The sequence below is a fragment of the Rhizoctonia solani genome, chromosome 2, assembly GCF_016906535.1.
Source record: "Rhizoctonia solani chromosome 2, complete sequence".
NCBI classification, from domain to species: Eukaryota; Fungi; Basidiomycota; class Agaricomycetes; order Cantharellales; family Ceratobasidiaceae; genus Rhizoctonia; species Rhizoctonia solani.
The window spans coordinates 1,174,141-1,194,685 of record NC_057371.1 but is presented as its reverse complement, the minus strand read 5'-3'; the positions used below and the strand labels follow the sequence as shown (position 1 = coordinate 1,194,685).

General features: G+C 48.3%; 6 protein-coding genes across 6 annotated transcripts; 5 read left to right on the top strand and 1 right to left on the bottom strand.

The window, feature by feature from the left end:
- Positions 1 to 250: 250 nt before the first annotated feature.
- RhiXN_04982 (uncharacterized protein) lies at positions 251 to 2,086 on the top strand (the record flags this gene model as incomplete). The annotated part of the gene is made up of 5 exons (XM_043324798.1): positions 251 to 403; positions 470 to 590; positions 645 to 1,318; positions 1,371 to 1,715; positions 1,775 to 2,086. 5 exons carry the CDS (start codon positions 251 to 253, stop codon positions 2,084 to 2,086), a joined length of 1,605 nt encoding a protein of 534 aa, XP_043177217.1.
- Positions 2,087 to 4,272: 2,186 nt separating this feature from the next.
- On the top strand, positions 4,273 to 6,317 carry RhiXN_04981 (HSF-type DNA-binding domain protein; the record flags this gene model as incomplete). The annotated part of the gene is made up of 5 exons (XM_043324797.1): positions 4,273 to 5,114; positions 5,311 to 5,314; positions 5,366 to 5,419; positions 5,471 to 5,771; positions 5,827 to 6,317. 5 exons carry the CDS (start codon positions 4,273 to 4,275, stop codon positions 6,315 to 6,317), a joined length of 1,692 nt encoding a protein of 563 aa, XP_043177216.1.
- A 700-nt stretch (positions 6,318 to 7,017) lies between these two features.
- Positions 7,018 to 11,899, top strand: RhiXN_04980 (vacuolar protein sorting-associated protein 9a; the record flags this gene model as incomplete). The annotated part of the gene is made up of 18 exons (XM_043324796.1): positions 7,018 to 7,910; positions 7,964 to 8,036; positions 8,094 to 8,206; positions 8,255 to 8,516; positions 8,568 to 8,649; positions 8,705 to 8,810; positions 8,860 to 8,926; positions 8,974 to 9,047; positions 9,103 to 9,775; positions 10,302 to 10,417; positions 10,572 to 10,709; positions 10,771 to 10,829; positions 10,894 to 11,032; positions 11,097 to 11,296; positions 11,352 to 11,479; positions 11,542 to 11,575; positions 11,636 to 11,806; positions 11,856 to 11,899. 18 exons carry the CDS (start codon positions 7,018 to 7,020, stop codon positions 11,897 to 11,899), a joined length of 3,372 nt encoding a protein of 1,123 aa, XP_043177215.1.
- A 1,541-nt stretch (positions 11,900 to 13,440) lies between these two features.
- Positions 13,441 to 15,205, bottom strand: RhiXN_04979 (uncharacterized protein; the record flags this gene model as incomplete). The annotated part of the gene is made up of 10 exons (XM_043324795.1): positions 13,441 to 13,537; positions 13,592 to 13,948; positions 13,999 to 14,108; positions 14,168 to 14,292; positions 14,349 to 14,392; positions 14,450 to 14,581; positions 14,642 to 14,721; positions 14,772 to 14,891; positions 14,948 to 14,966; positions 15,024 to 15,205. 10 exons carry the CDS (start codon positions 15,203 to 15,205, stop codon positions 13,441 to 13,443), a joined length of 1,266 nt encoding a protein of 421 aa, XP_043177214.1.
- A 717-nt stretch (positions 15,206 to 15,922) lies between these two features.
- On the top strand, positions 15,923 to 16,884 carry RhiXN_04978 (uncharacterized protein; the record flags this gene model as incomplete). The annotated part of the gene is made up of 3 exons (XM_043324794.1): positions 15,923 to 16,010; positions 16,081 to 16,777; positions 16,830 to 16,884. 3 exons carry the CDS (start codon positions 15,923 to 15,925, stop codon positions 16,882 to 16,884), a joined length of 840 nt encoding a protein of 279 aa, XP_043177213.1.
- A 1,784-nt stretch (positions 16,885 to 18,668) lies between these two features.
- On the top strand, positions 18,669 to 20,082 carry RhiXN_04977 (Lipase (class 3); the record flags this gene model as incomplete). The annotated part of the gene is made up of 8 exons (XM_043324793.1): positions 18,669 to 18,927; positions 18,984 to 19,058; positions 19,127 to 19,196; positions 19,271 to 19,562; positions 19,618 to 19,656; positions 19,711 to 19,768; positions 19,822 to 19,893; positions 19,952 to 20,082. The coding sequence occupies 8 exons, from the start codon at positions 18,669 to 18,671 to the stop codon at positions 20,080 to 20,082; spliced, it is 996 nt and encodes a 331-aa protein (XP_043177212.1).
- Between the last annotated feature and the right edge of the window lie 463 nt (positions 20,083 to 20,545).

Below are 20,545 nucleotides of genomic sequence, written 5' to 3'. Positions count from 1 at the left end.
CGTACCGCGCATCTATCTTAGGTAACTTGACCAAACATAGCGCGTTTCGCGTTCACGTGATCGTAATGGAAGGCTAGAATAATCTACAGGAATCTTATCTTATCTGGTAAATTGGCTCTAAGATTTATGGTCGATCATCTTCAAAACGATAGATTTCTTCTTGTCCACCATCCCCTTCTTACATACCCACCACTGTAAGTACTTTCTACCTTTGATTACTCACTTACAAAAAGTAATTCACTTTCGTTAGATGTCATCCAAGGAATTTTTTAAACCCATCGGTACACTTGCACAGAAGGCAGACGAACTACCAGACGAGCCACAGGTTGCTGCTGAGGCGCAGGTAGACGATGAGCGACCTCTGCAGGAAGTAGAAAGTTTATGCATGAGCTGTGGAGAGCAGGTAAGTCCACTTGGCCTCAACTGGTTGTGGGTGCCTGATCTCACTAGCGCATTTTTGGTTGCCTAGGGCATCACTCGAATGATGCTCACAAACATCCCATATTTTAAAGAAGTTATTATTATGTCATTTAGGTGCGAACACTGTGGTAATGAGAACAACGAAATTCAATCTGCAGGGGCTATTCGAGGTTCGTCTGGTTTTATCTTCTGTTCATATTTACGTGCTAACCCTAATGTTATAGACTTGGGCGCACTCTATACTGCGCGTATACTCGATCGTTCTGATCTCGACCGACAACTCGTCAAGGCTGATACATGCAACATCGTTATTCCCGAGCTAGAGCTCACTATTCCGGCTTCCAAGGGCCAACTCACCACAGTTGAAGGCATCATCCGAGATACTGTCCGTGATTTGAGCCTGGACCAGCCATTGCGACGTATCCAAGACCCGGCGACTTACGAGAAGATCGAATCCCTTCTCACCAAATTGAAAGACATTCTTGGTGATGACGAAGAGGATGAGGATGAGGACGAAAAGGAAACTACCGGTCCTGTCGAGGTCAAGAGTGCATCCAAGTGGGACAAGCCTTTGAAGCCGTTTACAGTCCAGTTGGACGACCCAGCTGGGAACTCGTGGATCGAATTTTATGGATCGATGCAGGATCCCAAGTGGAGTATGCGCCAATACGAGCGGACGCCTGAGCAGAATACTGCAATTGGCATTGGGTCGGCCGAGGGTGTGTCGGCGGTCCAGCCTAAGCATGTGTCAAGCGCCAGGGAAGTTATTGAGGCCAAGCGGGAGGGAGACGATGATGTGACGCCCAACGAGGAAATCTATGTGTTCCCTGGGAGCTGCTCGAGTTGTTCTGCCCCACTCGACACAATGATGAAGAGGGTAATCATTCCTTACTTCAAAGTATGTCTCTCCTTTCTGTATTCGGTATATTCCGTCCTAACGCCACTACTAGGACATCTTTATCATGTCCACCAACTGCGCTGCCTGCGGATACCGAGACAACGAAATCAAATCCGGTGGCGCAATTTCTGATCATGGTAAACGTATTACCCTCAAAGTTGAAGACTCAGAAGATCTTTCGCGAGATATCCTGAAATCAGAAACCTGCGGACTTGAAATCCCTGAAATTGACCTCGTCCTGCAACCGGGCACGCTGGGAGGCCGATTTACGACTCTTGAGGGGTTGTTGACCCAGGTGTACGAAGAGCTGGGCGAAAAGGTGTTTGTACACGGAGATGCGGGAGCGACCAAGGACGACAAGTCGGCGTTTGAAACATTCTTGGCAAACCTCAAAGAGGTATGTTTTAGGATATCGGCTGGGTAAACGGGATGGCTGATACGCTGTCTCCGCCATAGGTGATGCAAGCCAAGCGACCGTTTACTGTGATTTTGGACGATCCCTTGGCCAATTCGTATTTGCAGAACCTTTATGCGCCCGATCCAGATCCTACGATGACAATTGAAACCTATCAGCGCGCATGGGAGCAGAACGAAGAACTTGGACTCAACGATATGGTAGTTGAGGGGTACAACGAAGATAGCGGGGGAGAAGAGGTGCCTGAACCCGGCAAGGATCAACCCCGGAAGGAGACTGTGGCTGAGAGTTTGAAAGAGGGGTTCAAGGAGGCGTTCGAGCAGGTCAAGTCGGGCGACACAGGGATCGCGTAGATGAACCGGATTGAAGATGCCTTTATTCTATACAATAACATAAATCACATTGAAATGAATTCACATCCCATCGCTGATGGCTTTACTGAATTGATAAGGCGTGTTTTTAGGTGCCGGTCCGCGGGACAGGCACTGTCAATAGTTTATGGGTGAGATGATATGGGGCTTCAGAGAGTATATATGCGGCCCTGGTTTATTAATCTTGCGATTCCTTGACGGACTTGATTGGTCGCCGTATAGTTGACCTAAGAATGAGCTAAAGGGCGAAGTGGCCCAGTCTCCGACTTCCACGGGTACAGGTTATGATCTCGGACCGATCAGAAAGTTCTCCTCTGCTAGTCACGGACGTTGTAAATCTGTGGAGAGGAGGAGATACTCTAGTTCTCACTCAAATTATTGTGGGGACCGAGCTTAAAGACTAATGTGCTGTGGGGAATCATGACAGCCTATCCCCCACATCACGAGCAAAATGGGACCGGGTGCAATTCATGATTAATTAGGAACAAATCCTGTATATTCCAGCTGGATGTAGCCAACTTGCCCCCGACAGGTGAGAATTTAGAAGAAGGACCGGGCACCTCTAGCCTTGAGGCGACCGATCATGAGGGTCAATTTACAACTTTTCTTCCCCCTCATTTATTTCGGGATCGACCCGGCTCGTCAATATTAATTACCAGTCGAGTTTGCGTCATTCAGATATAGTAATGGTGGATGTCACCTAAATCGAACAAGTCTTGCTGAATTTATGCGCTCGTAAAGTATATAGTAGACCGGGTCTAGGACCGTGAGCCGGGGCTCCACCTCCACTTGGGGTACAGTAGTCAAACAAAAGTACTAGCGTGGCCGACGTCGGTGCATACTAAGGCATAGCCTTGAAATGGAGCACGGGGTGCGTATCAGAACACGGCCCGTGAAACGAGTCGCGAGACGCACGCGTGTGTTCGAGATAGAAAAAACATGACGCGCAGAGGATGCTCGTTTAGGGAATGATCTGCAGATCAGGTTGGGAAAACTTGATATGGAGTCCGATTATGGTACGGGCACGGCATGTGTCGGGTGTTCGAGAAGAGTGGGAGACGTGGACAGAATGTGACGAAAGAAGTATTTTGAGCCTACGAGTCGTACAGATAGAGTAAAATTATGAGAGTCGATCTCAGGCAAAGGGCGAGAGTGACAATGTCAAATTAATGGAGTAGCCTCATGACCTGGATTTTGGGCAGATATAGATCATCTGTCAGAGGCACGTGAAAATAACGCCGCCGATCGCCGATGGCCAATGCGGGTCGGTCGACGCTCGGCGCGTTAGGAGCAATGAAGGTACTGAAGTTGAAGTGTGGAAAACAAAAAAAAAGTGTTGTAGATGAACAAGTGAATTGAGCGCTCAAGGGAGCGATTTAAGCAGTATATGGGACAGCCTCGGCTTACCACATCCGAATGGAGCCGAAGGCTGTGCGACCGATTTTAAGGACAAGGCACAGGCGCCGGTGACGGGAAATCGGTGAGAAATCAACATTTCCTCCTGGACAAGGGAGCGTGCGCCCGTGCAAAGTGAACGTCGCCGACCACACTTAAGGCAGCAGGCATCCGGCCGGTTCACATCACCCCAGCTATTGCAGTTCTTGTGCACGCCGGTTATACTATTGACGTTCATCTCCAGTCCAACACCGCCCAGCACCCCTCTAGCGCCGTTCGCCTTGGTCGATATAAGAAAGAGACCTGCAGTCAGCTAGTATGTACACAACCCAATCCTCGCCGCTTAGCTAACGACTGGGAATCAGAAGCGCATGGTACGGTCTCCAGCTGCTACACGAAGATACCACCTGGCCCTCTCTGTAATCTGTGAGCCGCAGCAGATATACATCTGGGATCGAGACTAATTCGCTCCCAAATCACAGTATACTCTCGGCTTGAAGCGTGAATCAACGGGTTGTTGTTTGGGTATGTACATGTCCTTGCTGTCATATTTAGCGAGTGACTCTGACGGCCTCGTCTCGCTCGATTTCATGAACAGCTCTCCTCTACTCCTGGCTCCTAGCTACAACGTGCCGGCGCTACCCACCTCCTGGGCCCGCTCCCCGTTCCGCATTGCTGCCTGCCACCCGCCACGCCCTGTAACCGACTCGATCCTTGCTATCCGCCAGCCGACAGATATTACTACTTGTACCATCATCGTTCTTTAGCTCCCAATGTCGAGGGCCCCCCATCACCAGCATTCGCGGTCTTTCCCGCACAACAATCCCCATCTCCGTATTCCCTCTATATCTTCTGCACCCCTAGCACCGCCCACTCTCAATATCATTGCCCCCCGCTCCCCTGGGCCCAGGCTCACTATTCCTGCAGACACGCCACCGCCATCTGCTCTTTCGCCACTAAGTCCACTCTCGCCTCCAAGCCCGGTCCCAACTCGCGGTCGTACTCCCAACCTTTCCTTGGATATCACCGCACTTACCGTTGCGAGCGGCCCAAATTCAGCCAGTGTAAGCTCAGCACAGGCATCTCCACTCATGAGTGCTGCCACTCTTGTGTTCAACGGGGGGATCAACAGCCAAACGATGTTGCACCCCAACTATCTCAACGCGCCTCAGAGCTCGCAAACTCAGACTCAGAGTCCCGTTCAACAGAATGGCCTGTTCACATTCGACATGCAGACCAACGTCACATCCCACACCTCTACGTCAGGACACAGCCGGAAGCGAAGTGTTTCCGGAGAGCCGCGGAACGAGAGTCCTACCAGGCCCAACACCGGGTCAGGAGATTCATTTGATTTCCTCACCTCACTGATGGGCGGGTATGATATGCCTATGTCCAACGGCGTGAGCCCGAATGCGACTGGGACAGGAAGTGGTAGCCCAACCACCACTTCAGACCCTGAGCCAGATGTCGACATGGACGGCGATTTCAAGGACATTGATATGGGGAATGGTGTGTTCGGGGGTCCAGGTCCCGGCTCGTCTAATGCAAAGCCGAGCAATAACAATTTCGTGACGAAGCTCTTCCAGTACGACCTTTGTCGTTATGGCTATATTGGGTGATGAGCTAATGGATGTGCCTTAGGATGATCAATGACCCTAAATCGACCAACTTTATCGCTTGGAATGAGCACGGCACCAGGCAAGTCACTTAATTTGGGTGGTTGTGCCGCGTAGCTCACAATGTCCCAGTTTCATTGTACAGAGCGTTGGGGAGTTTAGTCGGAGCATATTGGGCTCTCATTTTAAACATAGTAATGTGCGTCGATCATTGTTGCAGTGTGTTTGGTCCACTAATATTTGCATTTAGTTTTCGAGTTTCGTTCGTCAGCTTAATATGTATGGTTTCCACAAAGTCAACAAGGTGGGTCCTTCGCTCATTTACAAGCATCAGCCTCCAATATCATACACATAGACTCCACGTTCGCAACGCACTTCGCAAGATAACCAAACATGGGAATTCTCTCACCCCAAATTCCTCAAGGGTCGAGTTGACTTGCTCGATCAGATCAAACGCAAAGCCCTCGACAATGAACCTCCTGGTCGTAACACTCGAGTCGAATTACCTGCCGAGGTCGCCACCCAGCTTAGGAGAATGGTTCAGGAGCACCAGAGCTTGAAACATGCTTTGGCCGAGGAGCGTGCACGAGTTGAAGGGTTGACCGATGTGGTGAAGATGCTGTATGATATTGTCGCAACTACTCACCCTGGACAGAGTAAGCTTACAAGCACTTCTCACTCGATTTCCGCTCGCTAACGGCTTATGTATAGTGCCCGGTCAATTCCCTACGGACCTGCTCGATCCTAGCGAGAACCCGCCTATTTATATCACATCCCCACCTGAATCCCCACTCCCGCCACCGTTCTCCCTTTCTAATGGTGGTACTGGTACGTTTGCGTACTCGCCCACGTCTTCACCCACCTCACCCGACTTTCCCCAACCCCAAGATGGACGGGGCCATGTCAAACGCATCCGCGTGGAAGAATCGAGCTTCCCGGCCGGACTTGGTCTTGACCACGGCATGAACCATCACCATTCGCAACATCAGGCGAGCCAAGATGGGGCCCGCCGGCTCCTGCGAGCCCGGAGTGACTCAGCTCCACATGGAATGGGTCTAGGCCATTACCTGACTAGCGCGATTCCTCAGCAAGGCCGCCCAAGAAGTGGGTCTAGTCTGTCCGGATATCAGCCCCAAGCCCAACCGGGAGGCGTCAAGGACGAATACTCCCTGAGTGGCATGGGTTTGGATTTGGGTATGTAGATGCGTGTATATTTCGGGGCATAATGTGTGTGCGTGTGCGTATGTGTGATCTATAGCGAAGGGGCTATCTTGACTGAAAAATCTGCGTTTAAGTCTGTGTTTTTCAACTCGGTTTCTTTCCTCTTTTTCCTCTTGCGTTGTTCTCACCATGTATCCCTCACAGTCGTTGCGTCGCGCTTTGTTATACCCGGTCATTTCTCTTGTTCACTCCGAATCTCTGTGTCTCGATCTTTTATCCCCGTTATTCATTTACTAGACCAGCTTCGAATTTGTTCGCGCGTCTGGGTACGAGGGAGGTCGCTACTTCTCCTCGTTTTTTTCTGTTTAATTCTCGGTTTGTTCTTGATTCTGTTACAAAAGTTTGTGTATCAAGTCTGTACTATAATCGCATGGCAAGGAATCCAGCATCTGTTGTACAAGACCGAAGCCCAATCTCGGCATGTATGGTCATGACTCGATTGAGAGTTTGAGAGCATTTCAGCGCTAAACGGATTTCGTTCGGGTCGGAATTTAAGCAGCACACATGATGCCGTAATTATGAGTCCCAAAAAGGATAGCTACCCTACGATCTTGACGGCAAGTGAGGCTGTGCATTCTTGTCTTGTTTCTACGATCACTTGTATCCACAACCTTTGATTTGTTTCTCACGCGATACTGTGGGATTCGTGATTAATCTCTCTAGCAACTATACCTGCATCGAATGGACTCCCCGAAGCCGACCCGTGTGGATTCGCCCAACGTGCCACCCGATACGCAAGCTTCTGGGACTGTGCTAAATATCGAACAGAAAGAGGAGGCTTCCAACGGGAAAGTAGGATTTGATGGCTCTTCTCGTGCAAATGACCATTCTGCACATGTGAGCGATGTCTCTTCCCGCTCGAAAGACGACTCTTCCACAAACGCGACACGCGCACCGTATCCTGGAAACCCACTAGTCGTCGTCGAAAACGCTCAGTCGCCTTCTGAACCGCCGCGTCTGGCACTCGTGACCGACATCGAAATACCTCAGAATTTTGATTTCCCTAATACTGCTATTGCTGGGTCTCCTCCATCGTCTGCTGCGCCTAAACCTCGTTATAATTCGGCAGTAGTCGATGAATTTGATCCGCTTGCTAAGCCCAAGTCGCCCAAGACTCCCGTTTCAGGGAGACCTTCGACACCAACGCAGGGAAGACCATTGAATCCTAGTCAAGGACGTGCCCCAACTCCGACTGGGTCCCAGGGGCGAGGGCAAACACCCATTGCGCGTTCCGACCAGGCCGGTCAGAGACCACCAACGCCGACTTCTGCATCTGCGACTGTGGCCACGTTTCCTTCAATTGCGAGCATCGCTCGCTCGCTTATTTCTCGGCCCAACTCTCCTATTACGTCTTCTAGACCCGAGTTTCCTGGCGGGTCGCCGACGTCCAAGAGTCCATCGTTACCGCACTCGCCTGCAACCCGGACCAGACCCATCCAACCTTCGAATTTGGCCACGTCGTCTGAACAACCTCAGACTCCTACTACTCCTGACCCAGAGCAGTTTGACTTTCAAAAGTTTTTGGATCAGCTAAAGTCGCGCCCGGCTGACCCTGTTGCAAAGTACCTGCGCAGGTGGGTGGTTTTCATTCCGAATTTGTCGAGTTCGATCCACATGAACATGGTAGCTTTTTGCATAACTTTTCAAAGAAGAATTTTACTGTGAATGATCAAATTAAGTTTGTTCATGACTTTTTGGTCGTAAGTATCCATGAGCCATTTGGATAGATTTGCAATTATTGATTAGCTGAGGGTTAGTTCATCTCTGCTCGAATGCGAGAGTGTGAGATTTGGAAGAAAGCAGGCGAGGTAGAATTCGACAATGCCGTAGAAGGGATGGAGAAACTGGTCATGAATCGAATATACGAATTGTGAGTGTACTATTAGAAGTTTCAGTACAGAGGGTTAATTCCAAGTAGCACATTTACCCCCCAGATTGCCAGAAGCGGTCGGCCCGTGACTACTGACGATCTCGAACGCGACCGAGTGCTAAAACAGCGCATTGCTTTGTTTCAATGGATCAAGCCAGAGCATCTTGATATTCCGATGACGTTAAAGGACCAGGGAGAGAGTGAAATTACGCCATCCAGCCCCCTGCTGCGGAGAACACACCTCCGACGAATGCTGAAAAGTCCACGGATAGCGAAATCAGCATGGGGTTCTTACTGTTTGCTCAGCAGGGTATGTAACTTTGAGGTTTACGGCTTCGCCCATTTTGATCGCATCCATAAGTCAGAAATGAATAAGATTGATCACTACAAAGCGCCAAGGGACAAACTTATTTGTGTTCTTAACTCGTGCAAAGTGATATTTGGTAAGTGGTTTTCTTAAAAAGGAATTAACTTGGGCTAATCTTGATTTGGTCTCAGGGTTAATTCGCCATTTACGAGGTGATGAAGGCGCAGATAGCTTTATCCCATTACTTATATTCGTTCTGATACGAGCCAACCCGGAACACTTGCTGTCCAACATCGAGTAAGCGTTCGAGCCATTCAACTGCATTGATTAATTAGAGCTCGTTTAGGTATATCAATCGGTTCCGAAGAACCAGCAAGCTTCAAAGCGAGGCTGGTTATTACTTGTCGAGTCTAGTAGGTCATGTATACTATATTTATTACTAGGCTTAATCCTTTGATAGATGGGTGCTGTTTCCTTTATCGAGACGATGGACCATACATCATTGTCCAACATTACGCAAGAGGACTTTGAAAAGTATGCACTCTGCCTACTGTTCAATGCGGATCCATTTACTTATATTCTGTTCCAGAAACGTTGAACAAGCAATCCAAGCGTTACCACCCTCGCCCGATCCTTCATCTCCTGCAATTGCGCCGGCGGTTGTATCGTCTCGGTCAACAGCATCCGACTTGTCTCAACTTTCTTCAGCCTCTGGATCATCTTCCATAGGGGAGGAATCAGCTCGAACCTTACAGCTCCCTCAGGTTGCTGCCATTGCTGAAGATACCCGAAAATTCCTAGAACGTACAGGGGAGTCTTTATCAAAACCGCTCAATGCAATAGGTCGCATCTTCAGCGAAGTGCTCGACGACGAACCACGTAGTCCTAGTAGTGGTTACCCAGGATCGTCTCAGGCGGTATACAGACCACGTAGTGGGCAACCAGGTGCTATGGGAGATAGTAACACTCAAACGGGATTACTACCCCCACTTCAGTTTCATAATCTTGGGTTCGACACTTCGAATCCGACTACCCCTAATGGCGGCCCTCCACCGACTCACCCTGTTTCACGAGCAACCACGCCCCTGGACTTTTCGGCGATGCAAGCTGAGATCGATCGTGCTCATGCGGCGGCGGCGGACGCTGCACGAGCTACGCTACACCAAATATTTCCTACAATGGACAAAGAAGTTACAGACATGGTTCTGGAAGCCAATAATGGAGATCTTGGTCGTAGTATTGATAAGCTCTTGGAAATGAGCGTAAGCTGATGATCGGTACCGCACGGTTAATGAAGATCTGTAAGCCACACTTAAAAATTTTAAATTGCAGGCACTGCTGACGGACGCTGGTGGTTAGAGATACGAGTATCATACCTTTAATTTTAAATAATAATTCAATATAACATTCCTCAAGCTCACATACAGTTACCATATGATGTCTTACGTGTTGGTTGGCCGTGTTGCGTTCGGTCGACCAGCGCTTGGTCGCTTCGTTCAATTGCCGTGACAGATCACCATCTGTTCATGGTTCTAGGAAGCCTTTTGGTGAGCAACCGCCTGCAACATGTGAGGGAATCCAGTGGAACTATATACTCGCCCGGAGTGACCCTCCAGTAAAACTTCCCGTCTTCGACGAAAGATTCATTGACCGACCAATAACGTGCGTTTTTCAGCCTGAAGAATACCTCAAAATTACCATATAAGCGTACCTTCAGGGGCGATCAACATTACAATTTATGAACGGAGATACTCTACTTTATTGAGCATATGATGATGCTATTCCTAGCACGTTAGCCCCGCATTATTTCGGTCGGTATACGGTTCGAACTTGGCGGGAAGCGTAGGAATTTGCGTTGACAGCGCGCAACGCATGCAACGAAGTGGTCACCTGCCTGCACGTTCGTGAGCTGCCGGTACATACACGTATGATAAGCTAGGAGATGGTTGGCTGCTGACCGGATTTAATATACTGGTTCACCCTTTAAAAAGGCCGAAGTAAAGAGTGCCAAGGGTCAAGGCCTCGTCGTTCTTGCTCTTACTGGTGTGGCAACTTCAGGATGTTCAGTACTGTCTCTGCCTCACTGTGTGCGCTCTTCCTGTTGCCTCTGGTGACATACGCAGCGCCTACTAATGTGCCGCGGGCTGGTGTGACTGCTCTTGCTGCTTCGCAGGTTGCGGCATACAAGCCATACACGTGAGTGAGGCAGCTATGGCCTATATAGACGATGTGGTTGACTCTTATCCCTCTCCCTCAGCTTGCTAACCCGTGCAGGGTACTGCCCTGCAAGCAAGACGGCGACGTGGTCCTGTGGAAGTAAGTCATATCTATTCACTAGCGCATTGGGAGCAACACTGATAAAGCCCAATTATGCGATCAGCCCCTTGTACCTCATTGTCAGGCTTCGTCCCATATGCTTCGGGCGGGGACGGCGTCGTTACACCGTACTGGTATGTTGGGTACTATCCAGCTATCAGTTCGGTTGTCGTAGCAAACCAAGGAACAGATCCAAGCAAATTGTATGTGCCGTTCTTTCTTTTTGTTCGGTGGTATCCTTCGATGGCTGAACTGCTCGCTTTCAAGCGTCCCTCTCTTGATAGACGGAGACTTTATACTTGATGGTTTTGATTCAGCATTATTCCCAGGCCTTCCAACGACTCTCAAAGCCCACGGCGGCTTCCTGGATGCGCAAGGCAGGGGTGCCTCAGCCAAGCTCGCCGCTGTCAAAAAGGCATTGGCGACTTATCCTGGAGCAACCGTCGCAACTGTTGGTCACAGCTTGGGTAATTAATATTGTACACCTTGCTTATGTGCTATTTGTCTAATATGCTATTCTAGGTGGGGCCATATCTTTGCTCGACGCTGTCTATCTCAAAAGACAAATATCCGGCATTAAGCTCAAGGTGGTCACATACGGCCAGCCACGTGTTGGGAACTCCGCGTTCGCAAGCTGGGTCGATGCTAACGTGAGTTCCCAGATTTGGATGCGTAAGATAGATTAAGCCTAATTATCATACTTGGAACATAGCTTTCGGACGTATCGCGCATCACCAATGAAAAAGGTGATTATATGCGCTCACAATGGCCTTCATATTGTTCGAGTGACTCATGTTTGCGTTCAGATATTGTACCGATAGTCCCTGGCCGTGGTCTTGGGTTCGCACATTCCTCTGGAGAGAAGCATATCTTAGCCCCTGGGTCCTGGGTGGCTTGCGCAGGACAGGATAATACGGATGGGCAGTGTACCACAGGGGTCGTAAGCAATATCTTGGTGGGCGATGTTAATGACCATGGTGAGCATATCAAATCAGTCGTATTATACGTAATAACATCGTTTCTCAGGTGGTCCATACGAAGGTATTCACGTTGGAAGTGACGAATGTTAACCGGCAATGTATGTGGTCGTAGCCCACTCTGATACTTCTGGACCTTCTCAGATTTATACCAGCTTTTTTTTTTTTTTGGCTTTCGTGCAAAAGAAATGTACCAATTACCATGGTTTGCTTGATTCCACTACCTCGGATTACGGCCGACTGAAACATGTATACCATATTCCTTTGGGACATAGCATATATATATAACTTCGAATATGAGAAGAGTGGTGTGAATACGTCAGAGGGGATCACCTAAAGGGCAAACAAATAGACGTGTGAAATAAGGTAGCTATGCATACGATAGTAGGTGGCAAGGTAGCACTGATAAAATATAAGGGGTATATGTCCATCTTCTTTCTATCGCAGATGCTATCACCTACGACGTGTAAGCGAGCATCAAAACTTGTCAAAGATATTCGAAAGTTTATTAATGAAGGTGAATCTTTTAGCCAGATGTCTCTGTTGCTGAAGCCACCCAAAGGTGAATTAAATGTAGAATTGGACAAATGCAGTACTAGTAGATACTTTCATTTTTGTTATGCTGCAGGTAGCGTATATGGTACCCTGAAACTGCCAGAACTATTATGAACACATCATCAAGGGACGCCGCAGCATATCCATGCGATGCGACTGCCCAAGGTGTAGCTACTGAGCTGGCTGGATACACTAGAAGTCGGATACAGAATTCACATCCCTATCAAGCATCGCGCGCCTCTTGTTTTAATCCAACCTGGCGTGAGATTTTTCAGGTACATTTAGGTAACCTGATGTAGTCTACAACATTGGTTCAAAGTGCCGTTCTTCGTCAGAGACCGTACTTTGATTTAGGGGCTACTCCTCGATCTTAGCACAATGTTCAACCAAGATGACGCGTTCTGTGTTGATAATTCATTGAACATGCATTATATATGCATGTTTGTAGAAGCAATTTACATCCTTTATCGTGCAACAAAATCCAGTTATTAGCATGAGACCGCAATTGCAAGACAGCTCGGCACTCGATGTGACATCGGCGATATCTCATAGAGTGCTTCAAAAGTACAGAAAATCCACACTATGTCCGGATTTTGCTAATCATCTACACCCTCAGAAGTCCAGAATGTACACTGAGAGATACGCAAAAGTGAGTTGGATATGCGGGTTTGTAGAAATAGTGATCGGATTTTGCGGGTACTCCAGATATCAAGCGTGGCCTTTTGGGTCCGGGCTTGAGGGGTTTCCGTTGTGTCGGCACATACGCACTCTATTTGCGGTTGCCCTTAGCTGGACCCGACGCCGTGCTCTGCCCGTTAACTTCCACCATGTAGTGTGGTGCTGACGTTCAAAATTACTACGTTTTAGTGCTCAAACATTGATATTTATCTTGACGAAATCGTGTATGAATTGAAAATCAACCAATGGGTGCATCAAAGGTTACACAGTTATCGCTCGAATTGAGTCACCCGAGAAAGGACGGTGCCCAATGAAAGTATCCTTCGCAGCACTAAGGTCTACAGATTCCCAATTGTAATCCAGAAGTATGATGTCAGTCTGGCTTATTGGTACGATAAAGTTTACCGCGAGGGTGGCATAAGAGTAGGTGATGGGTAAGGCTTCTCGATGTTACCGAATTGCTGTGCTGATCTCCGTCGAAACGCCCATCCACTTGAGCTGAGAAACGGGCGGTTAACATACTCATCCCGCTATCTAAATAATTTTGCTAACCTATGTGCACCAACGCCAGCCATGCCCGGACCAGAAGTCCCTGAAACGCCAGATACAGTCGATATAGGCCTATTCGCACTTCCTAACCAGGAGCGCTGTGGATTCCAAGAGAACGTCGACAGGGGCCGCTTCTTGGTTTTACCTCCATCCCCAACGATAATTTTAACATCCGACTGGGATTCGTCCATCTTCGCTGCCCGTTTGAGGCGTAGGCAGCAAAGAGTAAACAACACGAGGAGTATACACCCGACTACTCCTCCAACCACGCTCCCCGCGATGACAGCCGTATGAGAGTGTGTTGCGCTGCGGACGGGTCCCGCCGTGCTGGCCGCGTTTTCGGGTTTGCTGGCCACGGTACTATATGCGCCGGGTAAATGCGAAGTTTTTCTCATCAATAAAGAACGCACCCCTCTGTCCATGTTGATGCGACAGCATAGTCAAATCTCAGCACAGAGCCCTCTTGTTGGTTGGTGAGAGTTAATGTGTGATCATTGGAATCGAGTCCATCCGCATAAAACTATCATTATATGCATCAATTAGCGTCCGAATCAATGTGCGTATCAACGTAGTACCCACTAATAAGGCTGGTTGACGCAGGGTGGCTGTAGACCCTTGAAGCGACGTGGTCGGCTGTCCGTCTATCTTCGCATCATATGCACCAGAAGAGCTGTCGGTGGACCCATAGACGTATATAGCGTTGCCTTGCATAGAGTCACATTGAGCCTTTCCACAGCGCTTAGTTAGGCATTAGACTTACCATTGAAGCGGACCGACACCGCCGATCCTTGCGTTGACGTCGTACTAGAGACAATTCAATCAACGACTATCAATGCACATACTTTTTCACCATGGACTTACTGAACCGTGCCCCTGTGATACGACCCAGCCTGGCCAGCAGGGTCTACAGTGCCCCATGATCCAGTCGGAGTGTATGAAACTACGGCCGAGTCACCAGCGTCGTCAATCTCGGTGGTGTTCGTGATCGCAGTTCTTGGTAATTTTTGCTCGCTTAAATTTGACACTTCTCCTACTCGGACGGAATAAACTCACAAGCCCGGTTTGCCAGTTGTCCATTTTACCTGGTCCAAATCCAGAAACGCCCCGTTTGTGCCTGTATTGGTGATTGTGACCTACAAACTGTCAAGCATCAAGCGATAAAGCTAGTCCGAGTACGACGTACAATATGTTCTCCCCAAGTTAGCCCTTCAGCTTTGGCTAGAAGTGCCAGACTTTCTATAGACCTGCTAGAGCCATCAAATTGGCCTATTGAAACGCCGTCTATGTCGACTTCGTAGGAACCCTGTTCGAATAAAACTGGGTGTCAGTGTTTGGCTTAGTTGAATCTCAAGGACGAACATGACTGGGACGCTTTGAGCTGCGGTGGTTGATTCAGTAGGAGATAATATAATACAAACTGGCAAGATGTACATACCCATACAGATAAACAGCAGTCCCAGTAAATTTGAACGAAGCGCTAGCACCAGGTTCGGATGTTGAATGATAAGTATTCAGCCAGTATTGGTCGATAATGTCTTCGTTGGTTGAGTCGTTCCAGTCACCGGAATACGTTATGAGTGGGCAGCCATCGTCAATAGTGATGTCATGGGTCGACATATCGGTGTAGCGCTTGGTTTTCAGATGAGGACCAGGGAGTTAATCAATTAGACCCAGTTAGACAAATAAAAAGTCCACGCTAGCGCTGGTCGGCAAGTTCGGGGTTGTTCTAGAACCAGGAAAATCCTTTCGCTTGTACGCGTACGCACTCCGAGGTCTGAGCTTCAAGATGGTGGTAGGCGTGGTGGGGTGCCCATAACTTCCTTTGACAGCATGCGCGGCCAAGTTTTGATTGAATAGAAAAACAAGCGCCTTCTCGGGTGCCAATTCGGATAGGTTCACCAAGTACAGGGTCACGCATCCCCAAATAGAACCGCCAGGATGATAATAATCATTTTTTAATCCATTTATATCGATTTACACTCGCACGAGTTTTTAGGATTGTGCACGTTGGAGAGTTGGGCGTGTTGATGGGCATTATGCAATTACCCCCAAGTGGCTAGACTTCTGAAGGACGGCTCCGGAGCTGGAGAAGTGACCGGCCCTAAAGTGAAAAAACTCAGATGAGCGGCGCGTATGCTTATATCCAACCGGCATCACTCCGACCAACATACCGTAGCACTCCACATCATCCCCATCCCTTTTCGTGGTTTCTGACTCTTTGTATTGTGTATTTTTTAAGATCACTTGTAAAACACAGTAAAGTGAGTACTGGATAGGCATGACTGCGCCTTGTTTCAGAGCCTCAATGATGCCGCAGATATCTTTTTGAAAATCATGGGCCGCCTGCACTTTTCGTCTGCTCCCAAATACCAAAAGGCCGCGGAGCCAGTTTGCGAGGTTCAAACATTTCCTACTTGGGCCGGTATGTTAGTTTGAGGCACACAGATATCGATGTGTGTCGCCCAACTAGCCAGAGGCTTACTGCCCCTCAGATCAGTCTTTCGATCCCGAGGCGGAGGTTCTTAGTGGCCATATGATGGTCTACGAGGCCTTTCTTGACAGAGACGGCCGTCCTCCTCACCCGGATGACGCCGATGTCATATCAGAGCTCTCAGAGTCCTCATCTTCCGCTGCCACCGACGACGAAGAATATCCAACTCTACGACGTATGCCCCGCCTCAACCTTGCTCCACCCTCGGCTCCAGATGTCGTACTGCCTCCATCGACTGGCTCGAGCTCCAATGACTTCGAGGATTTCGTCCGCATAGAAGTACCCCACTCTGATCTCACAGAGAGCCGTCCGTTGGCGCTTCCTCGACCAAGTTCGCCTCTCCGTAACTCGATTACAACCGGCGAGCTCACTGAACGCCCCCCAGCTGAAGTTTCAGAAGCATCTCAACAGCGCGACGATGAGGAACACTTGTTTAATTATTACCAGAACTATTCGGGCGGACCGCGCGAGCGAGAACGCACACATTACCCAACTCGGGTCTTACCTCCGATAGAAACCAGAGGGTCTCCGGCACGTCGACTTCCGGGACATGCGCGTTTTCTCCCTCGGGCTGATGGACATCGTGCCCCGCTTGCCAGTTCTTCGCTTACAATGGACCATCTTCACCAATATCCTCGCCCTCGCTCTGCGTCGGTTTCCGACGTCCTGGCGTCGGGCACTCGTGTTCCGGAGAGATGGTGAGTAATATATGTCATTGGTGACATCAAGGAGACTAAACTGGGAACGTAGGCTCTCGGCTGTCGACGGAACTGTCGTTTCGAGCCGAATTTTAGCCCAGCGCTAGGTTCCGGTCCGGCCGCATGCTGATGATATCAGATCCCATACACTCCTTTCCCTATCTTTTCTTCTAAAATCGGCTATACCCAGCCTCTTCTCTTCCAGTTACCACTCTCACGCCCATATTACTTTTTCTGTATTCTGGTGCATGCCTTGTATTAATGCTGCCTAGTCGTCACCCTCAGTGAGCAAACTTATAGCTTCCTGCGCATTGTAATAGGGGCATCCGTTCGTTTTCGGTTAGAGTCTTTTCGAATGTCATTGCATTGCCCAGGCCCACGTGCGTGATATCATCCAGGAACGAATCAACCGAAATCCAAAAGGTAAAGTCCATTTTGTCCGCTTCTAATGCACAATACTCCAACCATTCAATTGGCGAATCAACAATGGACTAATATACACCTCGGGGTTTCTAACACAGACCTCGGTACGGCTTAGGATATGGTGGCTGAGGCGAATGTACAGAATAAGCTAACCAATTGACGTTGTTAGCTTCTGGGATTGAAGATGGTTGTGGGAGTACTGATGAATCTCGAACGCCGATCCATTTTGGGTAAATTGTTTCAAGAGGTAGCAACGAGAAATTGAGATCGACAAGATGGGCAGAAATCGATCAAATGATCGAAGGTCCTAGATATTTCAGTATCGGTATACATATTAGGCAAACTGTATTCTGTATCGGAATTGTGGCGGAGGTAGGAATTCTGGTTTATTATTTCCGATCACATATACCTGCCTCTTAGTAAGTTGAATACATCCTCGGGATAAGCTATATGTTGTATACTATCCAAGTACTTGACTTGGCTCAATGCAGCTGGGCGGCTTGTCATCCCCTTGATCACGATAGAGTCGAGCGCTGGTCAATTATAACTATCATCAGCCCTCTCGGTCGTCGACCGTGGACACAAAGAATATCGATCAACTATCATATTATAAACCTTGTACTCAACTCCCAGACTATGGAACTATCATAGCTATCTTTACTGAACCGGAGTATCTTTATTACGGGACAATCAGCTAAACCCCTTTCGTCAGGTGTACTGAACATTCAAACGGCATCGGTCGGTATCATCAAATCGTCAAATCATCTCATAATTGCCATACACGAACAGTATCAAGTCTTGGCAAACTCGAGACAAGACTAACCAAGACATTTATTCGCACATGGGGCATGCAGAGAACATCATTCCCACAATGCATTCGCTGGTTATCTCGGCGCACGTGCTCGTTGAGAATTCTTGCGATCAGAAGAATTGCGTGAGTGTTAGGCACCGAACGGGCTTAATTGAGTAGGTGCTTTTGGTTTTTTTTGGGTTGTCGGTTGTCGCTAGGTCAAGTTGTTAGCGAAAGCTTCGGATATAGACTACCATAACAAAATTATAACAATTTGTTTTTGAATCGCTGTTCCGACTGCTTCGTTTTCATCTACTAAATAGTTCGCGAAGCTGAGAAAGGATCCAATAGTTGCGGATAAAACTCATCCAGTCATTGATGACTACTTCTGGCGTGTTTTGAATCTCGGAATGTAACTGCCGACATGTGATCTATCGGCCTAATAACAGTTGGCCCAGGGTTTACCGCTCCTGTACTGAGATAGGCTTGTGCTGGTCATGCGCCAATTTTCGAGGCCTATTGAACATCTTGCCATCTCTCTCGGCATCATGGGCGTCTCATTATATGACCTCTTTCACGCATATAAAGCTACACCTCTCAGTCCGGGGCATCCCTATCGCCGCCTTCATCAGTGCGAACATTCATTCACCCTTTTGAACCCCATCGCTCCCTTCGACCATGTATCTCAAACTCTTATTTACTATCTTTATATCTCTTTCGACACAAGCACTCGCAGCACCAGCTACAGCGGAGCCCATTTTAACCGTCCCAGAGAATGTTACTATCCCGCCCGTACCGCTTGACGTAGACACTGCGTCCCTCAAAGCGCAGAGCACCAGCCCGATTAGCGCGGCTGAGGCTAGTAGCTATATCCCGTACGAGTACTTCTCCGCCGCAGCGTACTGTCCTCCCGATGCGCAAGCCAAATGGAGTTGTAGTGGGTTCGAATCAGCTGGTCGGATTAGCCTTATCTTACATGTTAAACACTTGCAGGGTTCTGTCAAGCGCAGCCAGTAAAAGATTTTATTGTGTATGCGAGTGGAGGAGACGGTAATCTGGTTCAGTATTGTAAGTAGTTCTGTCGCAATTATCTCTGCCCAACCTTTAGACCTATTCACACAATACGTTTGTTCCAGGGTATGTTGGCTGGTGGCCATCTGGGAACTCGGTCGTTGTGGGACATCAAGGCACGCAATTCAACCAAATGTCAGTATGGGTCAAATGTGGGATAAGAGACATGATCCTGAATAAGTTCTCCCTCACCGGATTCGGACTCAAAGCATTGCCGTCCTTACGGATTTGGCACTCCTTCCAGTCCCAGTGAATTCCAAACTATTCCCAGGTACCCCATCTTCAGCTCGGGTTCATTTTGGGTTCCAAGAAGCACACGAGCGTACCGCGGCTGTTGTCCTTAGTACTGTTAAAAAGGTTATCGCAGAACGCGGGGCAACGAAAGTTGTTACTGTTGGCCACTCCCTTGGCGGGGCGCTGGCCTTATTGGATGGACTGTATTTGAGATTGAACCTCCCATCAAACATTGAAATCATCACCAGGACAATTGGGCAGCCAAGGGTAAGAATGACATTTAAACAAAATTGATTTCATTACTGACTGATAACGTTTAAAGGTTGGAAATGATGCATTCGCGAAGTTTGTGGATCAAAAGGTGCTTGATTCGGCAGTGTTTCAGCTCCCCGTATAACCTTAACCAACCCGACAGGTTCCAAATCTCGTGAGAATCACCAACAAAGGCGACCTAGTTCCCGGTTTACCACCTCGTAAGCATTATTATATATACCCAAACTTCACTGTCCCTGACCTAGAACGATAGTGATCTTGGGGTTCAAGCATAACATCGGAGAAAAGCATATTAACAGGAAAGGCGAATGGAACGCCTGCTCAGGTATGCCTATGTTGTATAGTGCACCTATAACCACTGACTCCATCTTGCACGGATGCAGGTCAAGATAACTTGGATGTGAATTGTTCCACTGGTCAGCTGTTGAAACAGGGGATTGTGCTAACCGACCACCTTGGCCCTTATGCCGGGGGCTTTTATGTGCCTGATCTAAAGGATTGCTATTTCGTCTAGCGAACTCTGTACGATTTCTACGCTGAACCGAATTAATCAATTCAAACGTAGAAAATCACTGCGTGATAGCTGATAGTAGAGTGCTTTGTTGTGACTAATATCAATGTATTGTAAATGTATGTGCGACAAACTATACCCAAAGGGCCCCGATTCCTAGCACTGCATTATGTTGTAAACTAGATATAACCTGACCAAGCACTCGGTCATTCGTTTCTTCGAAACAAGTGCTTGATTACCATTGTCAACATGTCGGATTTTGTCTTGAGATTGGAGTCTTCGCTATTTCGAACGTTTGGCTATTCGAACCAATTGGCAAGAGTTTGATATCTGTTTCGTGAGTGATAATTCCTATGACTGGTACATGAGACTAAATTTAGGTAGTTAGAAACTTGTGTGACACACTGATTACGATATTACAAAGATCTAGTCCTTGCCACGGAAGGTAATTTGTATCAAGTATCAA